The 25587-nt window shown below is 28.9% G+C and overlaps 2 protein-coding genes across 2 annotated transcripts; one reads left to right on the plus strand and one right to left on the minus strand.

Moving 5' to 3' along the window:
• Nucleotides 1–2239: 2239 nt before the first annotated feature.
• LOC125826001 (1,4-dihydroxy-2-naphthoyl-CoA thioesterase 1-like) lies at nt 2240–3070 on the plus strand. Its single transcript, XM_049505294.1, has one exon. The coding sequence runs from the start codon at nt 2303–2305 to the stop codon at nt 2780–2782; it is 480 nt and encodes a 159-aa protein (XP_049361251.1). The 5' UTR covers nt 2240–2302; the 3' UTR covers nt 2783–3070.
• A 2455-nt stretch (nt 3071–5525) lies between these two features.
• Nucleotides 5526–11912, minus strand: LOC125826017 (probable hexosyltransferase MUCI70). Its single transcript, XM_049505313.1, has 9 exons — nt 11220–11912; nt 10268–10510; nt 9941–10151; nt 9641–9750; nt 9357–9556; nt 7680–7783; nt 6699–6886; nt 6373–6572; nt 5526–6069 (listed from the first exon to the last, which is right to left on the minus strand). Exons 1-9 carry the CDS (start codon nt 11467–11469, stop codon nt 5842–5844), a joined length of 1734 nt encoding a protein of 577 aa, XP_049361270.1. The 5' UTR covers nt 11470–11912; the 3' UTR covers nt 5526–5841.
• Between the last annotated feature and the right edge of the window lie 13675 nt (nt 11913–25587).

Here is a 25587-nt window from a genome sequence, read left to right on the forward strand (position 1 = left end):
GGTGCAGTTTGAAAAGACAACACCGGAACTTTTAGATGCAATAAGAAAAGTTAGAGATGAGTTTCAACTAGATTTAAATTTTTTCAAAAAAAAAATAAAAAAAATAGAATCATATTTCACTAAATTTTCTTAGACATATTTGTACTTTAAAAGGATTAATATTAATTTATAAATATTAACGAGACTATATATATGTGTGTGTGTATACAAAGCTCTACTGAAAATATATTATCTTATCGAAATTGATGATTTTCTCCATTGACCCGAATTGGGACCTAAAGAAAATATTACTCCCTCTGTCCCTAATTACTTGTCCACTTTTCCTTTTATAGTTGTTCCTAATTACTTGTCCATTTTGACAAATCAAGAAAAGACAAATTATTTTTACCTATTATACCCTCAATTAAAGGACTAATTATTTTGAAAAATGTAGAACTTTTCATCCACTTCATAATTAATAGGGGTAAAATGATAAACTAACTATATCATTAATTATTTTTTTAATAGATGTGTCAATTCAAAACTGGATAAGTAATTAGGGACATAGGGTGTATCTTAAAGAGCTTATTAATTTATCTAGTATTACTTTAATGAGGTTTTAATGGTAAGAAAGTCTTTGGATTAGTGGATAAGTTTAAAGTCAGTTACAACTTGAAAAATGCATGATTTAATGTTAAAGCTTAACTTTCTAAGACATTAAATGATGCCACCACCAAGAATTGCGGTGGGATATTTGAATTAATTGGATTTTAAAGTGGGTATTAATAAATAGAGTATTTAGAAACCAAAAAGAAATATTGAACAATATTTATCACCAGTGTTTTAAAAGGCAGGGCGTGAGGCGAGGCGGTTTATATGGTATGGGGCGAGGCATAATCCCTGAGACACGGAGCTAAGTTCTATGAATCTATCACGAAAAAGTAATTTACACAATCGTGTCGATTAAAAAATAACTACAAATAAATATATTTTGAGATAAACCTATTAGATACAAGGGCGGAACCACATGAGTTAATGAGTGCAATCCGATTTCGAACCCCCTTCGATGAAAACTTCGAGACTCGTATGTTTAATGTTATTTTTTAGTATATATATATTGTCTCTTAAATGCATATATATAATAAATATTGTCTTATCGAATTCTTCGTGTTTTTACTTCTTTACATTTTGAATTATTTTAACAAGAATATCGACTCTGCCATTGATTTAAAATAGAATAACAATATGCCTATAAATGTTATTTACCTAGTTTACTTGAGAGCTGAGCCAATAATCTATCGGAGAAATCCTAACCTTCACAAGAAAGGAATAAGATTACGTATACATTATCAAAGTTTAATTACACCGACCAAAAAAAATTAGAGTTCAATTTTTATATATTGATAACGTAAGCAACTTTTTCCACTAGAATTTAATAGCTTTTTATTAAATATGATGAATTGATAAATCAGGAAAAGAAATAAATGTGTGACTATATATATATATGCTCTGATTGCATAAGTTAATATTCTATTTTTAGGAACTTTAAATGTATCACCTAAAAGTGACCAACCACCAAGCAAAATATGTACTACAATTTTACATTATCATAATCATCATAGTATATATTCGTTTTTATTTTACATTTTTTTAGAAAAATAATAATTAAGTATTTATTTTATTAATGATAATCTAACAATTTAAATCGATCGGCCTCCACTTTGTCTTGATTTTTGAATTTTTTTAAAAATTTATTATATTACAGATAAAAAGGACATGATATATTTTTGAATCGATAATTATTTAACTTTTCTGTTAATCTAATTTCTTTCGTCTCTCAAAATTAACAAAATCGTATAAAAATGTTCACATGCTATCTATTATCCATCGACAAATAATACTTCAATTAGTTTGGACAATGGTTACATAATAATAAAAAGGATAAACACATGAGATTAATTTTCTTAATTTGCTAAAGTTGACTAGTAAAATAAAATAATATGTATTCTTATCCTTTTATTCTATCTTTATCCATTTTTTCAGAAAAGAAGTAATAAAATATACACGTGTAAACTGACTCAGACATTATTATCTTAAAAAAAAATGGTACCAACCACAAAACAAAAACATAATTACATCATCAATCTAGTTCCTTAATTATTAAAAAAAAATCTCCTTTTATCCTCTTTTTTTTTTTGTAAAAGTAGAAAACAAATCCAAAAAACCCAATAAATAAATTTCTATATAAACTCATTTTTGGTTCAAGAATTCAAGAGAAAATTAAAGGAAGCAAAAAAAAAAAAGGATAAAAAGAGAAAAAAAAATGGAGCTATCAACAAAATCAATTTCAATGAAAGAGATTTTAGATGCACCACTTCATGTTATTGGTTTTGAAATTTCAGACATCTCCCTTCAGAAAATCTTCGGTTACTTTCTGGTGGCCAAAAAATGTTGCAACCCTTTTGAGGTGTTGCATGGTGGAGTCTCAGCTCTAATAGCCGAGTCTCTGGCTAGCATGGGCGCCCACGTGGCGTCCGGATTTGGAAGGGTGGCTGGAGTCCACCTCAGCATCCACCACCTAAAAAGTGCAAATCTTGGTGAAATTGTATATGCTGAGGCTAAACCTCTCAATGTTGGAAAATCAATTCATGTTTGGGAAGTGAATTTGTGGGGAAAAAATTCTTTAAATTTAGGGGAAAGAATTTTGATTTCTTCTTCAAGAGTTACTATCAAGACAAACATGCCTATACCAAAAAATGTCAAAGATGCTGCTGTGAATATCAAGAAGTATGCCAAGTTATAATTAGGTCTGGATATTGAGTCGAGTTCAATCGAGCTTGTTATAGAGTTATGTTGATTTGATCGAGTGGAATCAAATTCAATTAAGCTTGCAATTGAGTTCGAGTCAATTCAAGTATGTAATAGAGTTTATGTTTAATCTATCTAGTCGAGTCGAATTCAATCAAGTTTGTAAATGAGTTGAGTCGAGTAGGCTTTGCTTGTTGTGAATTCGATCGAAACTTTTAGTGCTTGTTTGGTTATTTCAAAATTATGTAATTATCCGGTCAATATAAGATCTAATAAAACTTCTCATTTTATCTTAAAGATCATAAATTTTAAAAGTAAAAAACTTTTGTTTTAAACTCATGCGTAATTAAAATGCTATCACATAAATTAGGATGGAAGAAATCGTTTTGAATTTATTCATTAAAGAAAACCTAGAATTTTAAAACGGAAAAAGACCTAAAATACCCTCGAATTATTGGAAATTGTACAAAATTATCCTCCATCCACCTATTGGCTCCAAAATACCCTTATCATCCACCTTTGGGTCCAAAATTGACAACTTATTTAACGGTTTTAAATTTAAACTTTTTAAATATGTGGCGCTCAACTATTGGTTATAATTTAATTAATTAATATAATTTATAAACCCACAATATTGCTAGTCCCCTCATCTATTTTTCTTTTCTTGACCCACAATTTATTGTCTTTAAAAAAAGGTCATGGCGTTGAAAATTTGAAAAACATGTCTTAGATGCCTAAATAGAAGGAGCTGAGAAAATAAGGCATAAAACGTATTCGGTGTAGTGCGATTTATGTATAAATTTTAGTCTCTTCTTATTTATTGTTGAAATTACAATATTACCCCTTCTGTTTAAGTTAAAATTTAGCTTTATCGGTGAATTTTTCATTCACCACATTGTTAATTCCCTCCTCTATTTTTCTTTTCTCGACCCACAATTTTATTTTTTGTCTTTTTAAATAAAGGTTATGGGGTTGAAAACTTGAAAAACCCCTTCTTAGATGCCTAAATAGAAGGAGCTGACAAAATAAGACATAAAACGCATTCGGCGAATGCGATTTATGTATAAATTTCAATCTCTTCTTATTTATTGTTGAAATTATATTATTACCCCTTCCGTTTAAGTTAAAATTTAGCTTTATCGGTGAATGTTCGAATCTCCACATTCTTAATCCCCTCATCTATTTTTCTTTTCTCGACCCACAATTTTATTTTTTGTCTTTTTTGAAAAAAGGTTATCGCGTTGAAAATTTGAAAAACCCTTCTTAGATGCCTAAATAGAAGGAGCTGAGAAAATAAGGCATAAAATGTATTCGGCGAATGCGACTTATGTATAAATTTCAGTCTCTTCTTATTTATTGTTGAAATTCCATTATTACCCCTTTCATTTAGGTTAAAATTTAGCTTTATCGGTGAATGTTCGATTCACTACATTGTTAATCCCCTCCTCTATTTTTCTTTTCTCGACCCACAATTTTATTTTTTGTCTTTAAATAAAAGGTCATGGTGTTGTTAACTTGAAAAACCCTTCTTAGATGCCTAAATAGAAGGAACTGAGAAAATAAGGCATAAAACGCATTCGGTGAATGCGAGTTATGTATAAATTTCAGTTTCTTCTTATTTATTGTTTAAATTACATTATTTCCCTTTCCGTTTAGGTTAAAATTTAACTATATCAATGAATGTTCGATTCTCCACATTGTTAATCGCCTCCTTTATTTTTCTTTTCTCGACCCACAATTTTATTTTTATCTTTTTAAAAAAGGTTATGGCGTTGAAAACTTGAAAACCTGAAAACCCCTTCTTAGATGCCTAAATAGAAGGAGCTGAGAAAATAAGTCATAAAATGCATTAGGCGAATGCGATTTATGTATAAATTTAGTCTCTTCTTATTTATTGTTTAAATTACATTATTACCCCTTTTGTTTAAGTTAAAATTTAGCTTTATTGTTGGGCTTTTGACATAGTCGAGTCCAAGAATATTTTGTATATACTTATGAGTCGATAAGAAAGTAATGAGTACAATAAAAACTTATTTAACCTCTAATAGAAAGTTATGCAAATTTGTTGCTTCAATTTTTTTCTTAAAAAAAAAACATGTTCAATGATCAATCAACAACATAGGCCATATATGCATGTGAAGCTCATAATAGTCTTGATTATGACAAATCAACACTAGAATCTTAGCATGTTGTCTTATTTGTTCAATGAACCCAAACCATATTCTATTTTGGTCAAATTTGTGAAAAGCCGAAAGTATTTGTCTTTTTTTAAGAATTAATATTATCCACTCAGTAGTTTAAACTAAAAATAATTGGCGAATATATAATAGAACATATGTATAATTCATCCATAATATGTGCATAATCATCTATAATCTATGTTATTTGTATTAAAATATACGTATATTATGGATTAAGGGGGAAATACATACTTTTTAGTAGCATAAATTTGACAACAATATAATCAGTATAGACATGTGAGGTCTGAAAAGAGTAAAGTATATGCAGATCTTATCTCTACCTTGACAGATAGAGAGGTTGTTTCTAGTAGACCCTCGGCCAATAGCATAAATTTCAGAAGCATAAACAATAACATTTTCCCACAAGCACTTTTGAAACTTTGACGACCAAGCACAAATTGCAACGCTATTATTAGCAAAAATGTTTTTCAAATTGATTTGTCAAACACAAATTGCTACTCTCGAAAATTACTTATAACAACACAACAAACATCAGTATAAAGGAAATTGAATTTCATCTTTGCTTCAGAATCAACTTTTCAATGAGAAGAAACAGTACATGAAGCTAGTGATTAGAGAAGGCAATTTGCAGTGTAAAATTGCTATGACAATACATACTAAGACTCCAATATATACAACAAAAAATTAGACAAAATTGACACTTTCTAAAGAATCTTATGAAGAACTTGAATACTGACCTTTTCTTTTTTTCGAAACAACAGCTATAACATTCATCTTTCACAGTTCCTAACCCCGCGATTTGATATGCTGAAAACAGGGAAGGAAAAAAAAAATTGTGCTCACATCAAAAATTTTAATTGAAATTAGGATCTTTATTTCCAGCAATGACTTTTCTATGACGCTTGGATTTCCTCTCTCTCCCACGCTTCGTGGGAATCTTTTTGATTGGAGTGGTTATGACGGTTGATGTTGGAACAAATGGTGAGGTATGCTGGGTTTCAAGAATTACAGGAGGTGGAGGATGAACGATTATACTTGCACGAGGTGGAGTCAGGCGACCAAGAATGTCTCTGTGATACCCCTGCAGATAGCAACAGAAAATGACAGAAATAAGCATTTACATAGTTTGGTATGCAGCATGCAGGAAGTGCATCAAAAAAGCTCATCTTGACAAGTAGTTTTTACTATTAGTTCATCTAATTCAACTATGTGGAACAGTGATAGCAATTATGTATAGCGTGTTCTTCTACTTGAACCATATCAGGCGCAAGCATTAGCATATAATGGATTTTTTGCGCGAATCATCAAGTGACCAAGTGCATGAAGGATGTTCTCTGTTTTACTTATAAACTGAAAATCCAGAAGGCAAAGATATGAAGATCACCTGAATCACAAAGTTACGCCGTTCGCAGTCTAAGAACATATTCACAGTCCAATTTGTCTTTGACATGATCTTATCTCTTACAATGGCAAAGCTTATTTGGTCTCTTGGAGTAAAACGGTCCACTTCATTAAACCAAAGACAAGTAAAGAGATTGGAGATCGGAATGTGCTCCCTTATTATTACACATCCCTCAGGGACATCTGCATATAAATAGTATGTTAACATGGTTATCAAACTGAAATCGGTGGCAACATTAAGGTGGTGAGTGGGGAGGAATTACAAGAAGAACGTAACAAAGATGAAAAAAAAGATAACCACACACTTACCACTTGTAATAGGAAGTTTAGCCCGGGAATACGGAGTTAGTCCTTCCTTTTTATAGAAGTCAACCTGGAAATCAATGGAAGCATTATCAAACTTTGCAGCTGCCTTATTCGCTTCTGCTTCTACAAAAACATCAAAACGCTTGTAGTGCCTTGATATTGCAAAGCTTGCATTTTTTCTCCACAAGAACCTGACATTGAAGTACTTCAGGAAATCAACTTGTGAAGAACAATAAAAGCAAATCTCTATCAACAAGTCAACAATCAACATTTGTGAACTTTTATGACCACTAAACCGAAGGAATTCCCTTATGATAGTTACCACTGATAAATAGGTCCAACACAGCCCTTTCACACACTGGACATTACACTGCCATACAACAATGAGCTATGTTCATGCACGAGTTTCTCATATTGGTAAGGTGTTGTAGATTGAAAAATCCTTCTTGGAGGCCCCCTGAATATTTGGTACAATGGGTAAGACTGACATTCTAAGAGTCCCCAAATTTGGGGCAGCAACAACTATCTCCAATAATGTAGACTCCACCGGCATCTATATTCTTCTTTTTCTGTAAACTTGTTGTTTAAGCACATGAAGGCTACACTAATAAAACCATTTTTCGCTTATTAAAAACAACATGCAAATGCTGCTATGAATAAGAACCACTCCATCTGGGCCAGCACAAGATGCTTGTATTCTTCTTATAGTCAACTTTGGTTAGAGAACTTTGGGGAACACGTCCTAAAATAGACTTGCAAGAAACATTATTTTGTTTTTATTTCTTTTTTAAAAGGAACATAACTTATACCCTACTAGAAGGCCATATACATGGATGTATCAGTACCACTTAAGTTTAAAGGAGAAACCCGGTGTCTTTGGTCAAGAGACAGAAGTTAACCCATACTCCCATAGAAGGGGAAATGGCGGCCAACTATGACTTTTCGTTTTGCATATAGGGCAAGTGGATTGGGTCTAAGATGTACCTTTCAAGTATTTGATATGGATCCACGACAAGCTCAAGTTTTCCATCAATCCATAGAGAATAACGAGCATTAGGAAAAAGCCTGTGGAGTAGAAGCTTTGGGACCTGCAGTGGCAACAAATATAGGTCAAGGAATCTATATAACCACTAAGCTTAAACATGTGAATGATTTGGTTTCCAAACAGTAAATTGGCTAACCAAAACAGATAACAGTGTCATGATCATATACAGCACGGTGAAATACTGATTGTACCAAAAGGCTAAAAATGTGACAGAAATATAAAAACAACAGCAAGTTCCAAATGAAAGGGAATAAAAAGCAGGATAGATTTGTTACTCTAATCCAGGTAGAAATGCACAAAGCCTCCCTACTAGAAGACTGACATGCAGATAAAAACAAGACGAAAGAATCCACTATCAAATGAAGAATGGATATAAAAAAACTTGTGGAATCCGATAAGAGTTGAGCTCAACCACAGAATTTGGTTGGGGAAGAGTATTAATGATCCTGTTGCTCTTTCCGTTAGGAAGAGAAGGTAATTCCTAATGCAGCGATAAAGAAAGACTAATACATATGCCAAGAAGTGATAAAATACATAGTACAAAGACAAATAGGAATTTACACTTCCAAAATTGTAGATCAAACTATGATAACAGACGAGATGTCGGATTTAGATTGTTAAAGTAACTTATCAAATCATTATATAGTCTCTTTCTCCATAAGGTAATAAAAATAGGAAAGAAATTAGAAATGATATCAATATCATAAAGGCATAGCCAAAGTAAAAGATAAAATGCCTTCTGCAGCTAGAATACGAATAGTATGTTTGTGCATCAAACAAGAATTTGAGAAAACCTTGAAAACAAATGGACTGTGTGCTTGCTCATTAGAGTAGACAATGGAACTCTAGATATTTCCATGAATAAATTCATCTAGAATTGAACCAAGAACCTGTTCAGATTTTTCGTTTTCTTTCTTTTTTAGAAAGGTAACAAAAATGCCCAAGAGCTGTTCAGACTGCTGACTGCAAGATCTCGAATGCAAAAGTCTCCATTTAGGTGGAAAGTTGGATGAGGATTCAAACTTCACATCTGAGTAGGAAAAGATATCGGCTATTCCATGGACATAGCATTGACTAAAGGATAAGGAGGTAGAAGAGATGTACTTGTTAGAAAGCTTGAAGTACCTGAATTTATCCTTCATATACTTATGCTCAGAGTTGTTTATAGAAACAAATTGTATGCAAAAGCAGTTCAGCTAACTACATCGTAGTTGCGTAATGTGCAATGAATTTTTCTAATAATCATAACACTGCCATGACGAGTTCAAGATTATCGTGAACTCACCGCTTTCTTATAATTGCATTCATTTTTTTCAAAATATTTTCACAAAATAAACATTTAATATGATTGTATACATTTATTTTAAGCAACTCAGAGAAACTGGCTTAATATATGACTGCATCGATCTAGAAGATTTAAGAACTCCAGCAGTTATCCACTCCTAACATTTACTTTGCCATCTAGTTGACCAAAAAAATTCCAATGCATTCAATGTACTCTTAATTTCAGAAGCCTGAAAAGTACCAAGTACTCCCATAAATACACATCCCCTATTGGTTATGCCTGCAAAATCCAACTCTTATTAAATAGGCAATGTACCACTACGAACGTTTACCTTCCCATTTCGCCTCGGATCGTCATAAGGTAGGTTATGAACAACAACAATTCTCCATAAACCAATTCTCATGCTATTATTCAGCTCACTTGAATTTCTCAAAAATGCTTCTGTTTGCTCATCCACGAGCATATAGAAGCAGACATTTTTCTTTGCATATTCACTGGTATTCTTTGGTTGCCGTATCAAATCAAAAGCCCCTAATCAAGAGTATATTTGTTAAAACTACAATCCAACAGGTACAAGATGGAAATGTAACAATGAATGAACTGAAAGATCAATACCAAATATTGCCGATGCCACCACGACACCTTGACAAGACTCCATCTCAAGAAGGTCAGAATCATCAATGTCAAAACCTGTCTGATGTCCAGGCCTGATTCCTCTGACAAAACTGTCAATTGGATGTGGAACAGAAAATACAGAATACAGTAAATTAGAGGATCTTGTGAAAATTGCAGTAATCTTTATCACTACGATCTAATTAACAGATGAAGGGAAAAGGCATTCAAATTTCGAATTAAAAAAAAAAAGTGTGTGAAGTTTTATGTTCATAAAGCTCCCAAGAAGAGAAAACATCATACCCACAATGCACACTCATCGACTCTCTTATGTCATACGAATCATTCCTCTGAATCAATGAAGGATATCCGCCAAAATCTGAACCTCCAAACTCGGTTTTACTCTGATTTTCTTCATGGATGTAAGTCAAATTGCTAACACCAGGAGAAAAGGATGGTGCATCAGGCATTAATGCAATAGCTTGTTCCACAGGAAGGTAGCATACCGGACATGCTGATAAAACAAAAAAAAAAGAAAACTGAGGTCCAGCATTTTGTACTTATATTTCTGACCTTCAATCCATTTTTAAGAAGAAAAATTTCAGAGTATTAAAGGACTTTCAAACTTACGCCGTGGTCCAGTCCTCTTTTTATCTGCTGGCGGGGGCGGCAATGTGAAGCCTTCACATGGATTTCCAGGGGGAAGAGTGTATCCTTTGAAATATACAGGAGGAAGAGGGGGAGGAGGAGGTTGGACGGTTGACACACTTTGGCCAACATTATTTTTTTGTATAGACTCAATACCCCTAAAAGTATATTTATGTACAGTTTCTGGAGCAAACATCCTATTACTTTGTTCTGCTGCAACTTCACCTGAAAATGAGTTGAAAATTTGGCCATTCAGAAGCAGAAAAGAAGATTTGAGGGATGAAAATGTACAAAATGTACAAGCACCAACGTATGGAACAGCCGAATCAAAAACATTCCCTTAATAACAGAAGTAGAAAATTGAATTATACAGGTGTTTATTGAGATTCTTCAGTGTAAACTAGACAAATCAGAAAAATCTCCTCATTAAGTAAAAATGTCGGAAATACTAGCAAAATGCCATGAATTTCGAGACAGCCAATTAATATTTACAAACTAAAACACTATAAACCACCAGATAACACCACATAAGAGCCTATCAAAAGCTCTTATAGCATTAACTCTAAGAAATGACAACAACAACGTACCTAGAGTAATCCCACAAGTGGGGCCTGGGGAGGGTGGTGTGTATGCAGACCTTACCCCTACCTTCAAGGTAGGGAGGTTGTTTCCGATAAACTCTTAAGAAATAACAAAACAAAGATTTTCGATTTTGAATTACTACTTCATAAGCAAATTCTCCATCTTAGTATTTCCAACTGCATGAACACCAAACTATAGCTAACTCCGGTCAGCATAAAAGATCTGACATGATCTAGTATGGAATTATGGATACTACACCACTTCAAACTAAAAGTTGGAGCCAAAAGTCCTACCAATATGACACATCAAAAAAAGTGGCAAATGTACAAACTACAAAATGTAGAGACCAAACCTTTGCCAACATACAAGACCCACAGAAAAGCTGCAGCAGAAACAACACAGAGTAGCAACATCCCAACATTCTTTCGAGGGGCGAATTTGCAGATCCAGAGAAACAATCCCTCTTTCTCCTTAAACAATTTTGGGGGCTTTCTTGGAATAGGGGGTGTTGTTTGGATTGGTGATGAACTATTCTGAAATAGTTGTTGTTGCAAAGAACCATAACTTCCTGAAGAACGAAGACCCAATGACCCTGTAGTCATTGTTGTCCCCTCAATACTAAAACTTCACCTCTCATTGCCCCCTCCACTCATCCACATCAAAAAAGTGTCACTTTATCTTCTTAAAGTTTGAATCTTTTCACTAAATTTCACCTCCAAATTTGGAACCCTTCAAGAAAATCAGCTAAGAAACTCCAGAACTTGTAATGCCAATCTAATAAAAGATGCACCAAATTCACCTCCAAAATTTCAAACACTTCAACAAAATAAACTCAAAACACCAGAAACTTCTCCGCACTAAACGAATCTAGTAATGCCAATCTAATAAAAATTTCACCAAATTCACCTCCAAATTTGGAAGCACTTCAACAAAATCAGCCCAAAAACACAGAATCTTCTTACTACACCAAATCTGGCAATGCCAATCTAATAGAAAATGCACCAAATTCACCTCCAAATTTCAAACACTTAAACAAAATCAGCTCAAAACACCAGAAACTTGTCACTACACGAATCTAGTAACTCCAATCTAATACAAATGCACCAAATTCACCTCCAAACTTGGAACAACCAACAAAATCAGCTCAAAACACCAGAAACTTCTCCTCACTACACAAATCTCGTAATGCCAATCTAATAACAAAAAAATGCACTAAATTCACCTCCAAAACTCCAAACACTTCAACAAAATCAGGGCAAAACAAATCTGGCAATGTCAAATGTCAATCTAATTTTTGAAAAAATGTGCCAAAAAATTCACCAAAGAAAAACCGAACCCAATTAACCAAACAATCTCTAGAGTTACAATCAATCCCCTCCTGCTTAATTATCGATCTAATAACAACAACCCACTTCACCAAAACTGTCAATACAAACTCTGAAATACTAAAAAATGCAAAGCAAGTTAAGATGAAGAATTTGCTTCTTCTTCATCTCAAATACAAAACAACCCAAAACCAGAAAGAACACAAACTATATATACATACATACAATTCAATCCAATCACTTAAAATCGGTTAAAAAAACCTTAAATATACAAAATTGCAATGGGAATAAATTATAAATGACGCTGAAATTGAGAAATGATTTCTAGGGTTTAGTGAAACCTATCAAATCTCAGATCACAGTTCACCAGTAATTAGTAATATTTTTTTTTTCATATTTTCCATTTTTATTGAAGATATTTTCTGCAAATTTTAGTGTTATTTATACTGTTCTATATATATATAATTGATTAATGCTCTCATGCGCCATGTGCGCGTGATAACTGGATGGACAGCTTATTTTTGGCCGCTAGTATAGTAATAAAAAACTCGAACTTAACGTCAGCGGGTAAGTAAGCATTTCAACATCTAGACACATTACTTTGATGTTAGTAGATAATTAAATACTTCGATTCATTTTTATTGTGTCATGTGAACATACAATATTGATATGGCACATAATTTTTAAAAGTGTGGAAAAATCATTTTGTAAGTTGATATTCGATTGATACAGTAAAAATGAGTTGAGGAGTTTGAGATGTCAGATGTCTAGACGTGCATACTCAAAGTTAAGTGGTTACTTGTCGTCAAATTGAGTGTTAGTTTTTGTATTATGCTTAAATACAATATTTGTTTTGATAATTATTACTTAAATTTTATTATATCGTATGATTAAATTCATCATTATTTGTCGATGTTCTATGCGACGATTGATTTGATCTGATCACCACGTTACCTCGCTTCTTTTTTTCTCATCTTGTCTTTACTTACTGTCTAGAGTAAAAGAATTATATTTTACGATAGCTCAATATTGTACCTTAATTTTCAATAGATTTATCTTCCAAATAGATGATAAATGACATTATGTAATAACATAAAACAATATAATATATTCGAATATTGTAGTATTTATTAAAATAATTTAGGATAATACAATTTTGTAACAACCAATCCAAACAAGGTATAAAGGGCGGAGTGATTAACGATTTTGACATTGTTGTTAACATAATTTAGTGTTGTTAGGTGACGGTTTAGCTTATTAATCACGTAATTAACGATGTTTTTTCACTTACACTTTATTTAACTTGCAAGTTTAGCTTGTGATGGAGTTAAAGGCAGTTATTATTAATTTCAATTTCTATTTAAATGTGTATTTATTTATAAACATTTAATTTTTAACGTTTAAACTTGATCAATTTCAACTATAAAGGTAGCGATTGTTGGAAAAATATTTCCAAAAGCGACAAGTTTTGCGCACATTCTATCATCTTCAAACTTCATTTATGAAATTACATTTGATATATTATTATTGTTGTGAAGTTATATTTATCTGGTAAATATATCTATTCAAATCAAATATTACTCCTCGAACAAAATATTTAATCTTGATAGTTAAAAACCAAAGTGAGAATACATACATTTAATTATGATCAAAGAATAAAATTTGTATGACTTATTATATCTTGCCTTTACTAATTTGGCGTAAACGTTCGATAAAAATATAATTTTACATGTCTTCAATATGTCTAACATGTTTGCAAATGTGACAATAAATTAACAAGGCCTTAAATGGGAAAAAGTCACCAAATCCTTCAAACTTGTTGGCTATGTGTCCACATATTAATGAAAAATATCATTATTATCAACAATATAGAAGGAAAGAAGGCAGAAAAAATGGCCCAATAATTATTAAGCATAAAAGGAAACAAATAAACTAATATGAAGAGAAAAAGGTGTCCTTTTTAAGGGTCCCAAAAATGTACAATAAATAAAAGTAACTTTTATTTTTTTATTTTTAGAAAATTAGCTGAAATAAAACATAAGGATCATTTGGTTTGAGATAAAGTTATCTTAAAATTATAGTCTTAAAACTAATTATTCCATCGATATATTTTTCACTAAACAAAAAATAAATTTAATCTCAAATTTTATCTTTAAATATCTCACGTTTTTCCACGAAACCAATTACTTGATATTGTTTTAGTCAAATAATCTTTGCTATTCTATTTGGGCATCTTTTCATTTCTATGAAAGTATTTTTCGTAGTCAATATAAAGCAAAATAAAGTCAGTCTAAATGTAAAGTTTTCAAACAATGTGGACATTTTGAAGAAAAAAAGGAAAATAATTTTATATTCCTACCAACAATTTAAATGAAAGAAAATAATCCTATAATTAAAAAGATTATGTTATTTTTATAAATCTCCCCTTTTAAAAACTTTTATATGTTATAAATCAAGTGCTTTATTCAATTCTCACTTAATTAGCCTGAAACATATACTTCCTTTTTTATTTTTTTTCATTTCATGAGGATAAAAAAAGGTGGAACATAGTTTTACGGACTACCATATTATTCAACTTCAAGTTACTGAGTACATAATTCTATATAAAAAAGGCTCGAAGATCGTGAATTAGGATAAAAGATAAGTAAATAACTGAATATTGTCGGTGTAATAAGGTTGGGCTAGCCTCCTCCTATCATCTTTTCCTTATTAGTAGTATTATATTGTAGTCGCATGTATAGTCTCTTATTTTTTAATTTTTATTACTATATACTGTTTCATTTATTTTGTATCTTGTTGTTATATTTTTGTTGCAATTTTACTTTGAAAATATTTTCTTTGACTCAATGATCCATCAGTTAATAGCTTATTAAGATATGCATTATTACATACATATATTTTACATAATTTTTAAATCTATATATTAGATTAAATATATTATTGTCACAGATGTATCATCAAAATGTCAAAGGAATCTAGAAAATAGACATTATAATATAAAATAATTTTTCAACTTGCCAGCACAAAGAATTGGAAAATAAACAAATATGTTTGGTGGACAACCAGATTCAAGATTCAAGTTTATTTTGACCTCTTGAAATATAGAAACAAAAAAAAAAATCATTAGTCTAATTACTAGTTTTTGGGACAGATGTCTATTTTTGCACTATATAATATTCTCTGAAAAATATGAGTCATGATGTATACATTTTTTAACAAAGAAAATGTAAAGTATTAAAACATTTTATTTTTTTTACAAACATTAGAAGAATTTATTTATTTCTCTTTGTGCTATCCTCTTTCCATTTTTTACACAAAATTATTTATTGATTAAAGTAAACAAATAGTTTCAGACAGCCAATAAACTAATACAGTATATTATTTGAGTTCATTGAATTGGATCAAAATCTTTTTGCTTACTTTTTGTTGCTTAGATATGTAAATCTCTTTAAACATCTACATAATTTAATGATTTTTTTTTAGGATAAACTACCTTATTAGACATACATCACTACTATATATACTAATATTATCTTTACTTTCAAACAATTACATATATTACCACTTTTAATATTTTATATCATATATTAATATATTTTTTGAAGATACAATTAGATTATTAGATACCCACGTATCTTAAAACTAGGATTGATTAATTATCTGCTTAATTAACTCTTTCACTCCAAATCAACCATTATCTCTTAATTCTCCCCTCCCATATTTATTACTCAATTATGTCTCCTCCTTTTTGATTCAAGAATTTCATCGTACAATTTCATTCCAACAATAGCTAATCTACTCTCTTCTTCTCAAGAAATCATCACCATGATTGACAAATTCTCCTGAACTCAAATATTATTTTGTATTGTTCATTTATAACTAGATCAAATCAAAGTAACTGCTACAGAGAAAACTTTAATTCAGAGTGTGTCTTGATTGTTTGTCTCCAAAAGAAATTGATCTTAGTTTTGATTATGTTATACCACAACGCAAAAGGATCAAAGGGAGTATTGTAGAGAGTTTTGTTTGTTGGTGTTCTTCTAAGGCTTTCTTTGGTTACCATGACATGTATTTGGTAGTACCAACATTACTTTGATATAGCCCTTGAAACATGTGTATCCAATATGTAGTAATCTTAATTAAGATCTAAGTTGTATTTTTAGTAATGGGGTGTCTGACCATGTATATGTATCCACCATTAAATTTCGGATACATGATTTTTAACAATACGATGATATTAATGATACGATAGATACTCTACAGTCGTGATTTGTTCCTAAATTCATGTGTTTCAGCTACATTTCATATTTAGATACACATAATTAAATGTATATGCTTATTTTGTATTCGAGATACATGTTTTTGGATATAACGTATGAAAATTAAATACACATAATTAAATGTATATGCTTTATCTTTTTGTATATTCCATATTTAGATACACATAATTAGATGTATATGCTTACTATGTATTCGAGATACATGTTTTTGGATATAACATATGCAATTGATACTTGATACATCAAATTAATACTAGATACGTATAAAAGATACATGAAATTATAATATATATATATATATATATATATATATAGATACATAATATCAATACTAGATACCTATAACAAATACATGAAATTTATGCTAGATACTTCTATGATACATATGAATGTACTTGCAGGACACTCATGTATCTAAGTGTTTAGTTTGTTGGATACATCATATATTGATAATAGATACATCAAATTAATGAATTTATTATTTTAAGAGTAATAATTTGAAATTAATCAAATTGCATTACCAAGATATACATGTTTTTATCTTATATTAATAATATTAATGAATTTACTATTTTAAAGAATAATAAAATGAAATTAATTATCTATGTATTTTGAAAATCCTCAATTACTCCTCTAATTAAGGAAATTAGTTCCAAACAATTAATTTAAATAAATAAATTTTGTATCTCAATTTTAAAATTCGGCAGATACATGTATCTCATGGATTCAGACTCATGTATCCTAAGCATAAAATGTGGTACATGAAGTAATATTTGAAACTATTGAGAATCTTAGTAATTAAGACCTAAACCAGTGGGATTTATGTGTTTTGCCCTTTTTTTTTAAGGTTTGTAGAAGACAAAATAATTAAGGTAGTTTTATATTGGTGACGAATCCTGAATTGGACAACGGAATTAATAAATTATTTATAGACGCTTTATATTCAATCATAAAAAATATCTTTACGATTTATAAGTAAAGTATATTGAGTAACAATTAGATCGATATGTTTGTTATGGTTTCCTACTAGCCACCAACTTTTGTAAGTTGAAGCTAATTATGTGCCTAAGCAAGAATGTTTTTTTTCTTACATGACATTATTATTGTGTTTGAAAGCCTCTGCCTTCTTTTTTTTTTTTTTTACCTTTTTTCTTTTTGCAAATTTTTTTGACATGACTAAAATTGTAAGTTGACTTGTTCCGTTTTTAATCTTAAACTGAGCACACATACAACACTTGATAACTTAAGATCTTGCACAAGCACAACTACTTATTCACGATCTTATATAATTTGTGTATAATTTAATTGTTATGTTTGTTTAGTTTTTTGGTTTGGTTTCGGATTTAGAAAAATAAAAATTGAAAAATCAAATAAACCGAATTATATATAAATAAATTAAGTTGGAGTTAACCACTTTTGTCCCTTTTTAGTTATTTTCTTTCATTATGATTTGGTTTATGTTTTATGTTTGGACATCTATAATTGATAAACTTTTAAGTATGTGTTTTACGTTTTACTTGTGATTTATATTAGAAAGTATATTTAAGAGATTCAACTTTATTACTACTCCTTGTATATATATGTTTATATTTTTTGAAATTGCAAATATAACTTTGATTATGTTTCTAATTATTGACATAACCGAATAACCAAACTGAAAAAAAAAACGAAAAGAGAAAAATCAAACCAAACCAAATTTATTTCAATTTGAATTGGGTTACACTTCTTCAAAACCAAAAATAAAAAAATCCAAATCGAATAATCGAATCATTACAACAAATTAGATTATGAGGGACAAATAATTTCGTCATCTATAAATCATGTTTCGTCACTAAAAATTTTGTGTGACGAAAAAAATTTCGTCAATCAGTCGTCACTAAACGTGTGTCACTAAAAGTATACAAAGACGATTTAGTGCCTCGTCGCTAAAACTAATATATTAACTACAAAAAGAAAAATCGTCCCCAAATGCATAAACATTTGTGACGAATTTATTTGTCATAAAAATTGTAACTTTTTTTTTGTAGTTAATAGTATGTTTTGTCACTAAAAAGGTTATTACTACCGACAAAACTATATCGTCGCTAATTATTTAGTTCAATCAGGGACGACATCAATTGTCTCTAAAGTTATATGTATTTCGTAGTTGAAAAAATATAATATCGCCACTAAAGACTATGTTTTATATACAAAAAAATATTTTGTCCTTAAATGTATAAATTAGGGACAAATTTATTATTATAAAAAAGGTTAATAATTTTGTGATTAAATCTATCATTTTGTCACTAAAAGTGTTGCTTTTACCGACGGCATATATTGTCACTAAATATTATCATAAGTAGTGACAATTACAATTGTCACAAAATAAAAAAAATTTATTCATATTCAACAAAAAAGGGTACTATGACAATACATTTTTTGTCACCGAAAGTAATCAAGTTGTGATGAATTGATTTATTTAATGACAAAAATATTTGTATCAAAATTCACCCATGATCATATAATAAAATAACTAAAATTATACCAAAGAATGATATCTCATTACAAACTCCTTAAATAAAAGTAAAATATGTCCAATGACAAGAAAATCTAACTAAAATATATCAAATATTAAACAAAGACATATAAGTAAAAATTCCTTCCAAAGTATCAATAATGTGGTGACACATAGCTTGCAATCAATCTTGCTTCAATTCTCACCTTTTATACCTGTAAAAAGAAAGAGAAAATAAAACAAAGATTTAAATTGAGATATTCATATTAGAGTCAAAAGTAAAATATGTAACATAATTTGTCTTTCATATGTTGTAATGCCCAATTTTATAAGTAATTTTTAATTTACAATATAAATTTTATCATTACAAATTTAACACAAGTGAAAATTTATGAAGTATATCAACACAAACTACTCTATATGGCAACATAAACTTCATCATTCATGAAACTGCTAACTATTAAAACATAATGTAAAACTACAATCCAGTAAAATTATAAGTGCAAAATGAACAAAAAAAACATAAAAACCACATAAAACCATAAAAATAGTACCAAGTTCATACCTTTAACAATTGGTCTCCTAAATAAAGAAAAAATAAAATTGAAGACTAAGTTGTGATTAGGCCTTATATGGTATAGTCTCCGGTCAATTACTGAACCACAGAGTGTGAAAAATGATAATAAAACATAGTCAATAAAAGTTAGATCTACATATTCATTAAAGATTAACCAGTGATTATGTAAATATAGGGTTAAAGAATATGGAATACAAAGAAAAGACCTTTCTTGTTGATTTCTTTTCAATTTTTGTTTTCATTTCTCTCTATAATTTGTTTTAAAGTTGAACGTGGGAGATGAGAAAGGAAAGGAAGATGAAGAAGATAAAGAAGAAAAAAAAGGAAGATTTTTTTCTCTTTTCAGTATCAGTGTGATTGAACCACCTGAATAGAAAGTTTTTTTTTTATGTTTCCTATTTTGATTCTTTTAATTTTTTTCCTTTTTAAAATTAATTAATTGTCTTGGAAGATAAAAAAAAAACCATCAAAATCGATGACTGAAAACCAGCAATGCAAATTGTCATGGGGTCCACCTTATAAAATACTAGAAAAAAAAAAACAATTACACTTTCACTATTTATTGACAATTGATACTCTATTGTTAAGGTAAATTTAAGCAAGTGTAAAACCTATAATGTAGCAATACTTTTCATTTCAAATTGATAGTCTTACTTTTAAAAAAATATATTTCTCACTTTTTAGCAACCTTTTAACTTTTTAAAGTCACAAAAATTAAAGATTTATATATATATCTTATCGAAATGAGAATCAGATATACGTAACTTATGAAGCTTTAAATATGAAATAAGTGGGTCTTTTTTGGTGTTTTTCATATAAAGAAAAAATATTTTCAAAAATTTCAAGTTAGGGCAAACTTTCTAACTCTTGGGCATATTTTGTGAAAATACAATTTAAAAAATATAGAATCTAAATCATTCAAGAATGTGTGTAACTTTCTTTTAAGACTGAAATTGTTATGAGATTTTGAATTATAATAGATTTTCTATTTAGTTATTTCTTGATTATTTAAAATTTAATTTTACTCTATTAATATCAAAATAAGATAGTAGAGATATTGGTTTGGGTGGGGGTGGGGGAGGGTTTGGGCAAGGGCGTGTGTGGTTTCCCCCCTACCCCCCCCCCTTTTTTATTTCTCTTCTTCTTTTATTCTTTTTATTTTTTAACAAAATTAATATAATGAAAAAAATTATGTTTTGATTCAATAAGAACACAAAATAAAAATAAATTAAAATAATATTTCTTCCCATACAAATTTTACACATGTTACATTAGCATAAACATGTTATGAATTATGGACACCTAAAATTATTATTTTTTTAGTTATTAAAATGAAAAGAAAAATCTACTAATTAAAATTAATATTTTACATAATAAATATTTGTTATTAATTATTCTCATCATTTCAGTTTGTTAAGCCATAAATACATGTATCATCTTAAGAGAATCAAAATATAAAAGCAAGAATAAACGTAGACAATAGTTTTACTTAAACCTGAAATAAATCATGGGTTGTTTAAACCTGAAATAAAATAAGGTTTGTTATAACAATTTCGCACTAAGTCTAATGATATAAAATATCTAAACATAAAGTTGATATGAAAGATTTGAACATTCTTCATATTATAACATCAACGAATATTAATGGTTTAAACACATATAAAATTTAACAATTTCAATATATTGCATGACATTAAACTATATAAAAAGGATTAAGTGTTACCTCTTGTGAAAATTAATTCACAAAGAAAAGACCACAACTGAAACCACAAATTAGAAACCACGAATAAAAATCCCGAACTCAACTTTTCTTTTTTCGCTAAACGATTTTTGCTTTTTTTTGTTAGTATTGCTGGAAGGAAAGAGTGTATGTTTTGGAATTTGGGTGCGTGAGTTTCTGTATGTTTTTTTGATTGTTTTCTCTTTTTCTTTTTTTTAATCTTTCTATAATTGTGTTTTGTGCATGTGTCGTGTGTGTGTAGTGTGAGGGGGTAATGGGAGAAGTGGGGTGAGTGGGGTAGTGTAGGATAGTATTAGCTTCTTTTTTTATATATATTTTTTTATTAATATAATATAGAAAAAAAATACTCCCTCCGTCCCTTTTTAGTTGTCCACTTTAGAAATGGCACACAGATTAAGGCAACAATGATTAACACAGTGAAGTTACAATTTTACCCTTATGACAACTTTTCACTTCAAAATTACAACCACTTATTTGAATTAAAGTGAAATAAATTGGAGGGAAACAACATACACTTTTACAATTTTCAAGAAGTGTAAATAAGGGTATAATAGGAAAAAATTTGTTGTCCTTTCTTGATTTGTCAAAATGGACAACTAAATAGGGACAACTAAAAAAGGAAATATGGACAAGTAAATAGGGACGGAGGGAGTATTTAGTAACAGTGGGTCCCATATGTTCCCTTAACAGTGTATCTACTGTCGATGAACAATGTTTCTATTGTTGGTGTCGGGTTATGACGGCTCTACTGTAGAGGCGGCTTCACTGTTTGTCTTTTTTTTTTATTTGTGAAGGAAATCTTCTGCTTTTTTCAAAGTATCTTCTGATATAGTCTGGACGATCCCTGGGATGATCTTCCCTTTGTATTATTACTTTTACCTCTGCCCTTGGTAATCAAAGGAGGGTCCATCTTGCACACATAACATTTTGCTTTATTCGGATATATCGTAATAATCACTGTAATAATTATCACTATCGATATCCTTGGGGCTATCCTATTCATAATCATATATAGAGAAATCTTCTCTAAAAATATCATTAATAATTTTACATATTATAAATTCCTACAAGTGTCCACTGTGACATATGGTCCTGTATATTTTAATACTCAGCCAAATTTGCAATTATTTTAACTAATGTTAATATTCTTGATGCTTTAACATTAAATGTTAAAACACATGGTTATAATTATGCACCTGGATCTGAATTAATATGTTTATCATGTAGAATTTATTTTAAATTGCTATCTACGTGACATGCCCCTTGCTTGGATAAAAGGATACATCCTTCCATACAATCCTAAAACTATATAAATTTGTATATATTTCGATTCGGATTTATAATATAATATAATATAATGATAAGAATATTATTTAAATATTTTTAAACTAACAAGAATTAAGTATCTAATAATAAATTATAATTAAGAAATGCTAGTTTATTTATTAAAACTTAAATAAAAATAAACATTTTTTTATAAATTTCTTTTCTTTAAAATTAATCTACATTAAAATGTGACTCTATTTTTTTGTCATTTTCAAATATTTTTTAAATAAATTTACTAAAGTAAGATACATCCATAAATTTAAATTTTAAAAATATTTAAGTACTCAAAATGATATAAAACTTTAAATTCGATCAAAATTTACGTGTCTACATCTTTGACAAAAGATAAATGTAATATTAGTTATAAATACCTATAAAAATAAATCAATAATCTATAATAATAATTATAAAAAAAAAATCAATCAAGAAATTATATATACCTTGACGATTTGGTAAAACCTCTTCATATATTTTGATTTTACATCGTACTTGTTTATTTCTCAAATATTTATTTCGCATTTATGAAATTAATTGTATACATCATCTCTTTAAAATTGCAGATTCGTTATTTACATATGAAACAAAAATTAAATATAAAATTAATTGTGAATAACAAATAATAATAACAAAACAATAATAAAAATAATAATTAAAAAAAAAAAAAAAAAATTATAATAAGAAATAATAATAACAAATAATTATAACAAATAATAATAACAAACAATAACAATAATAATGTCAATACTAACAATAAATATTAGGCCAAACACATATACTAACCCCTTAACTTGTCCACATTTTTCATTTTGGCACTTTATCTTAGCCTTGTTCCATTTTAACCCTTGAACTCCATATTTTATGTTCCATTTTAACACGAAATACTATTTTTATGATTTATTTATTTTTATATATATTCTTCAATTGCAACTTTTTTTTAAAAATCGATATGTATCATTTAATTTTAGTTAAAAAATTAAAAATTAACAAAAAATAATTCTTTTAAAAAAATAATAATTTCTTTTGAAGAGTGTTATGTATTTTTGTGTGAAAAATAACCGACGAAATTGTGTTGGTTTTCTTTCTTTAAAATCACCGACAACCTAACAAAGTCAGTCGAGTTTTAACATTGTTTAGTAGTATTATTAGCAATGAACAAGAGTCTTTTTTTAGTAGTGTTATTAACAAAGTCAGTCGAGTCTTTTTGAAGATGAGTTTTTTTAATTTGTATTGATTTATATTAAAAATTAAAAGTGAGTATTTGCGTTAAATTTAGATAGCCTAGATGATAAGAAAAAATAAATAAGTAGTGTTATTTAATTTAATTGAATGTTTAAGAAAGAAAATCAAAGAACTTTCGTCAATTTATTTTCAGGCAAAAATACAGAGAAATATCAAAAAAATAATATTATTGTTTGAAAATTTTTATGTTCGTTCGTGAATGTTTAATTTTTTTAATTAACAGGCACACGTCTATTTTTAAAAAAATAAGAAATTGCAATTGAAGAACATAAATAAAAACAAATCATAAAAATTAGTATAAGTATTTAAATGGTACAGAAAAAATGGAGTTTAAGGGTTAAAGTGGAATAAGGCTAAGTTGGAGTGCCAAAATGAAAAATGAGGACTAGTTTGAGGGGCTGTATATGTGTTTGGCCTAATAATAATGATGATGATGATGATGATGATGATGATAATAATAATAATAATAATAATAATAATAATGCTAATAATAAAAATAGCAATAATAACAATATAAATAATAATACTAATAATAATAATAATAATAACAACAAATAATAATAAGAATAATAAGAATAATAAGAGTAATAATAATAATAATAACAACAACAACAACAACAACAATAATAATAATAATAAATAATAACATGAATAGTAATAAAAATAATAATAACAATATTAATATTAGCAGCAACAACAACAAATAGTCGAACCAAATAATAACAACAACAATAATAATAAAAAAAAAACTAGAAATAGCTGAATCAAATAATAATAAAAATAAAAAACTAAAAATAGTCGAACCAAATCAATATCAAATGGCATTATATTTATCACGAAAAAGTAAAACATCAAGATTTTCAAAGTTATTAATATGCTTGGTAGAACCTTGCTAAAGCTTTTGTTTTGGTTCAAAACATTTGATTTTATGAGAAGACGTCTAAAATAATTTATTAAGAACAATTTATTTTCTACTGTTAAAACTAAAACAATGTATATTTGAAAAGATAGGATTTCAATATCATATTAGTCAGTACAATTATGATATTAAAAAATTATTCAGTACAATTATAAACTTCTATAAAATTAAATTTTCGATTTTATTATAAGAAATCTAATACTTGGTTCGATTCGATGAGTTAATCAATTTTTTTTAAAAACATTGACACTCACAACTATAGTACTTTATCATAATATATTCAAAATCTTAGTTGGTTAATTTCTTTCATTTGTGCTTTCATTTTTTTAGTTTATTTCAATTTTCACACGGATGAAAAAGGTTAATAGAATCCATGAAATATTTCGCATCTTTGCAAAGTCTAAGTCGATAGTATCTCTATATAATTGCTCTACGTACGTGGAATCACTACTAATTATGTATGTATTTTTAGAGAGAAGTAAATCAATCGACTTAGTCTGTATTGTTTACCCACCACAAAATCGATAGGCACACACAAAAATAAGCATCAAAGTTTGAGAAATTATTTTTTCTATACTCTTTATCGATGAAAGTGTATAAAATAAAAAATGAAATGTCTTAAGCCAACAAATATTTATGATGTAGTGGTAGAATACTACCCACTCACAATACTTATAATCTAGATTGTGTTTTTCAAATGATGCATTTTATAATTGCGTAATTTAGGAAAATTGATGAATTGGATATTTTTATTTTTACAAAATCGACCGATAAATGTATTGTTAAGGGACTATTTTAGACCTACTTCAATAGTTCAAG

The sequence above is a fragment of the Solanum verrucosum genome, unplaced genomic scaffold (genome assembly GCF_900185275.1).
Source record: "Solanum verrucosum unplaced genomic scaffold, falcon-dt-bn FXZP01000161.1, whole genome shotgun sequence".
Lineage (NCBI taxonomy): Eukaryota > Viridiplantae > Streptophyta > Magnoliopsida > Solanales > Solanaceae > Solanum > Solanum verrucosum.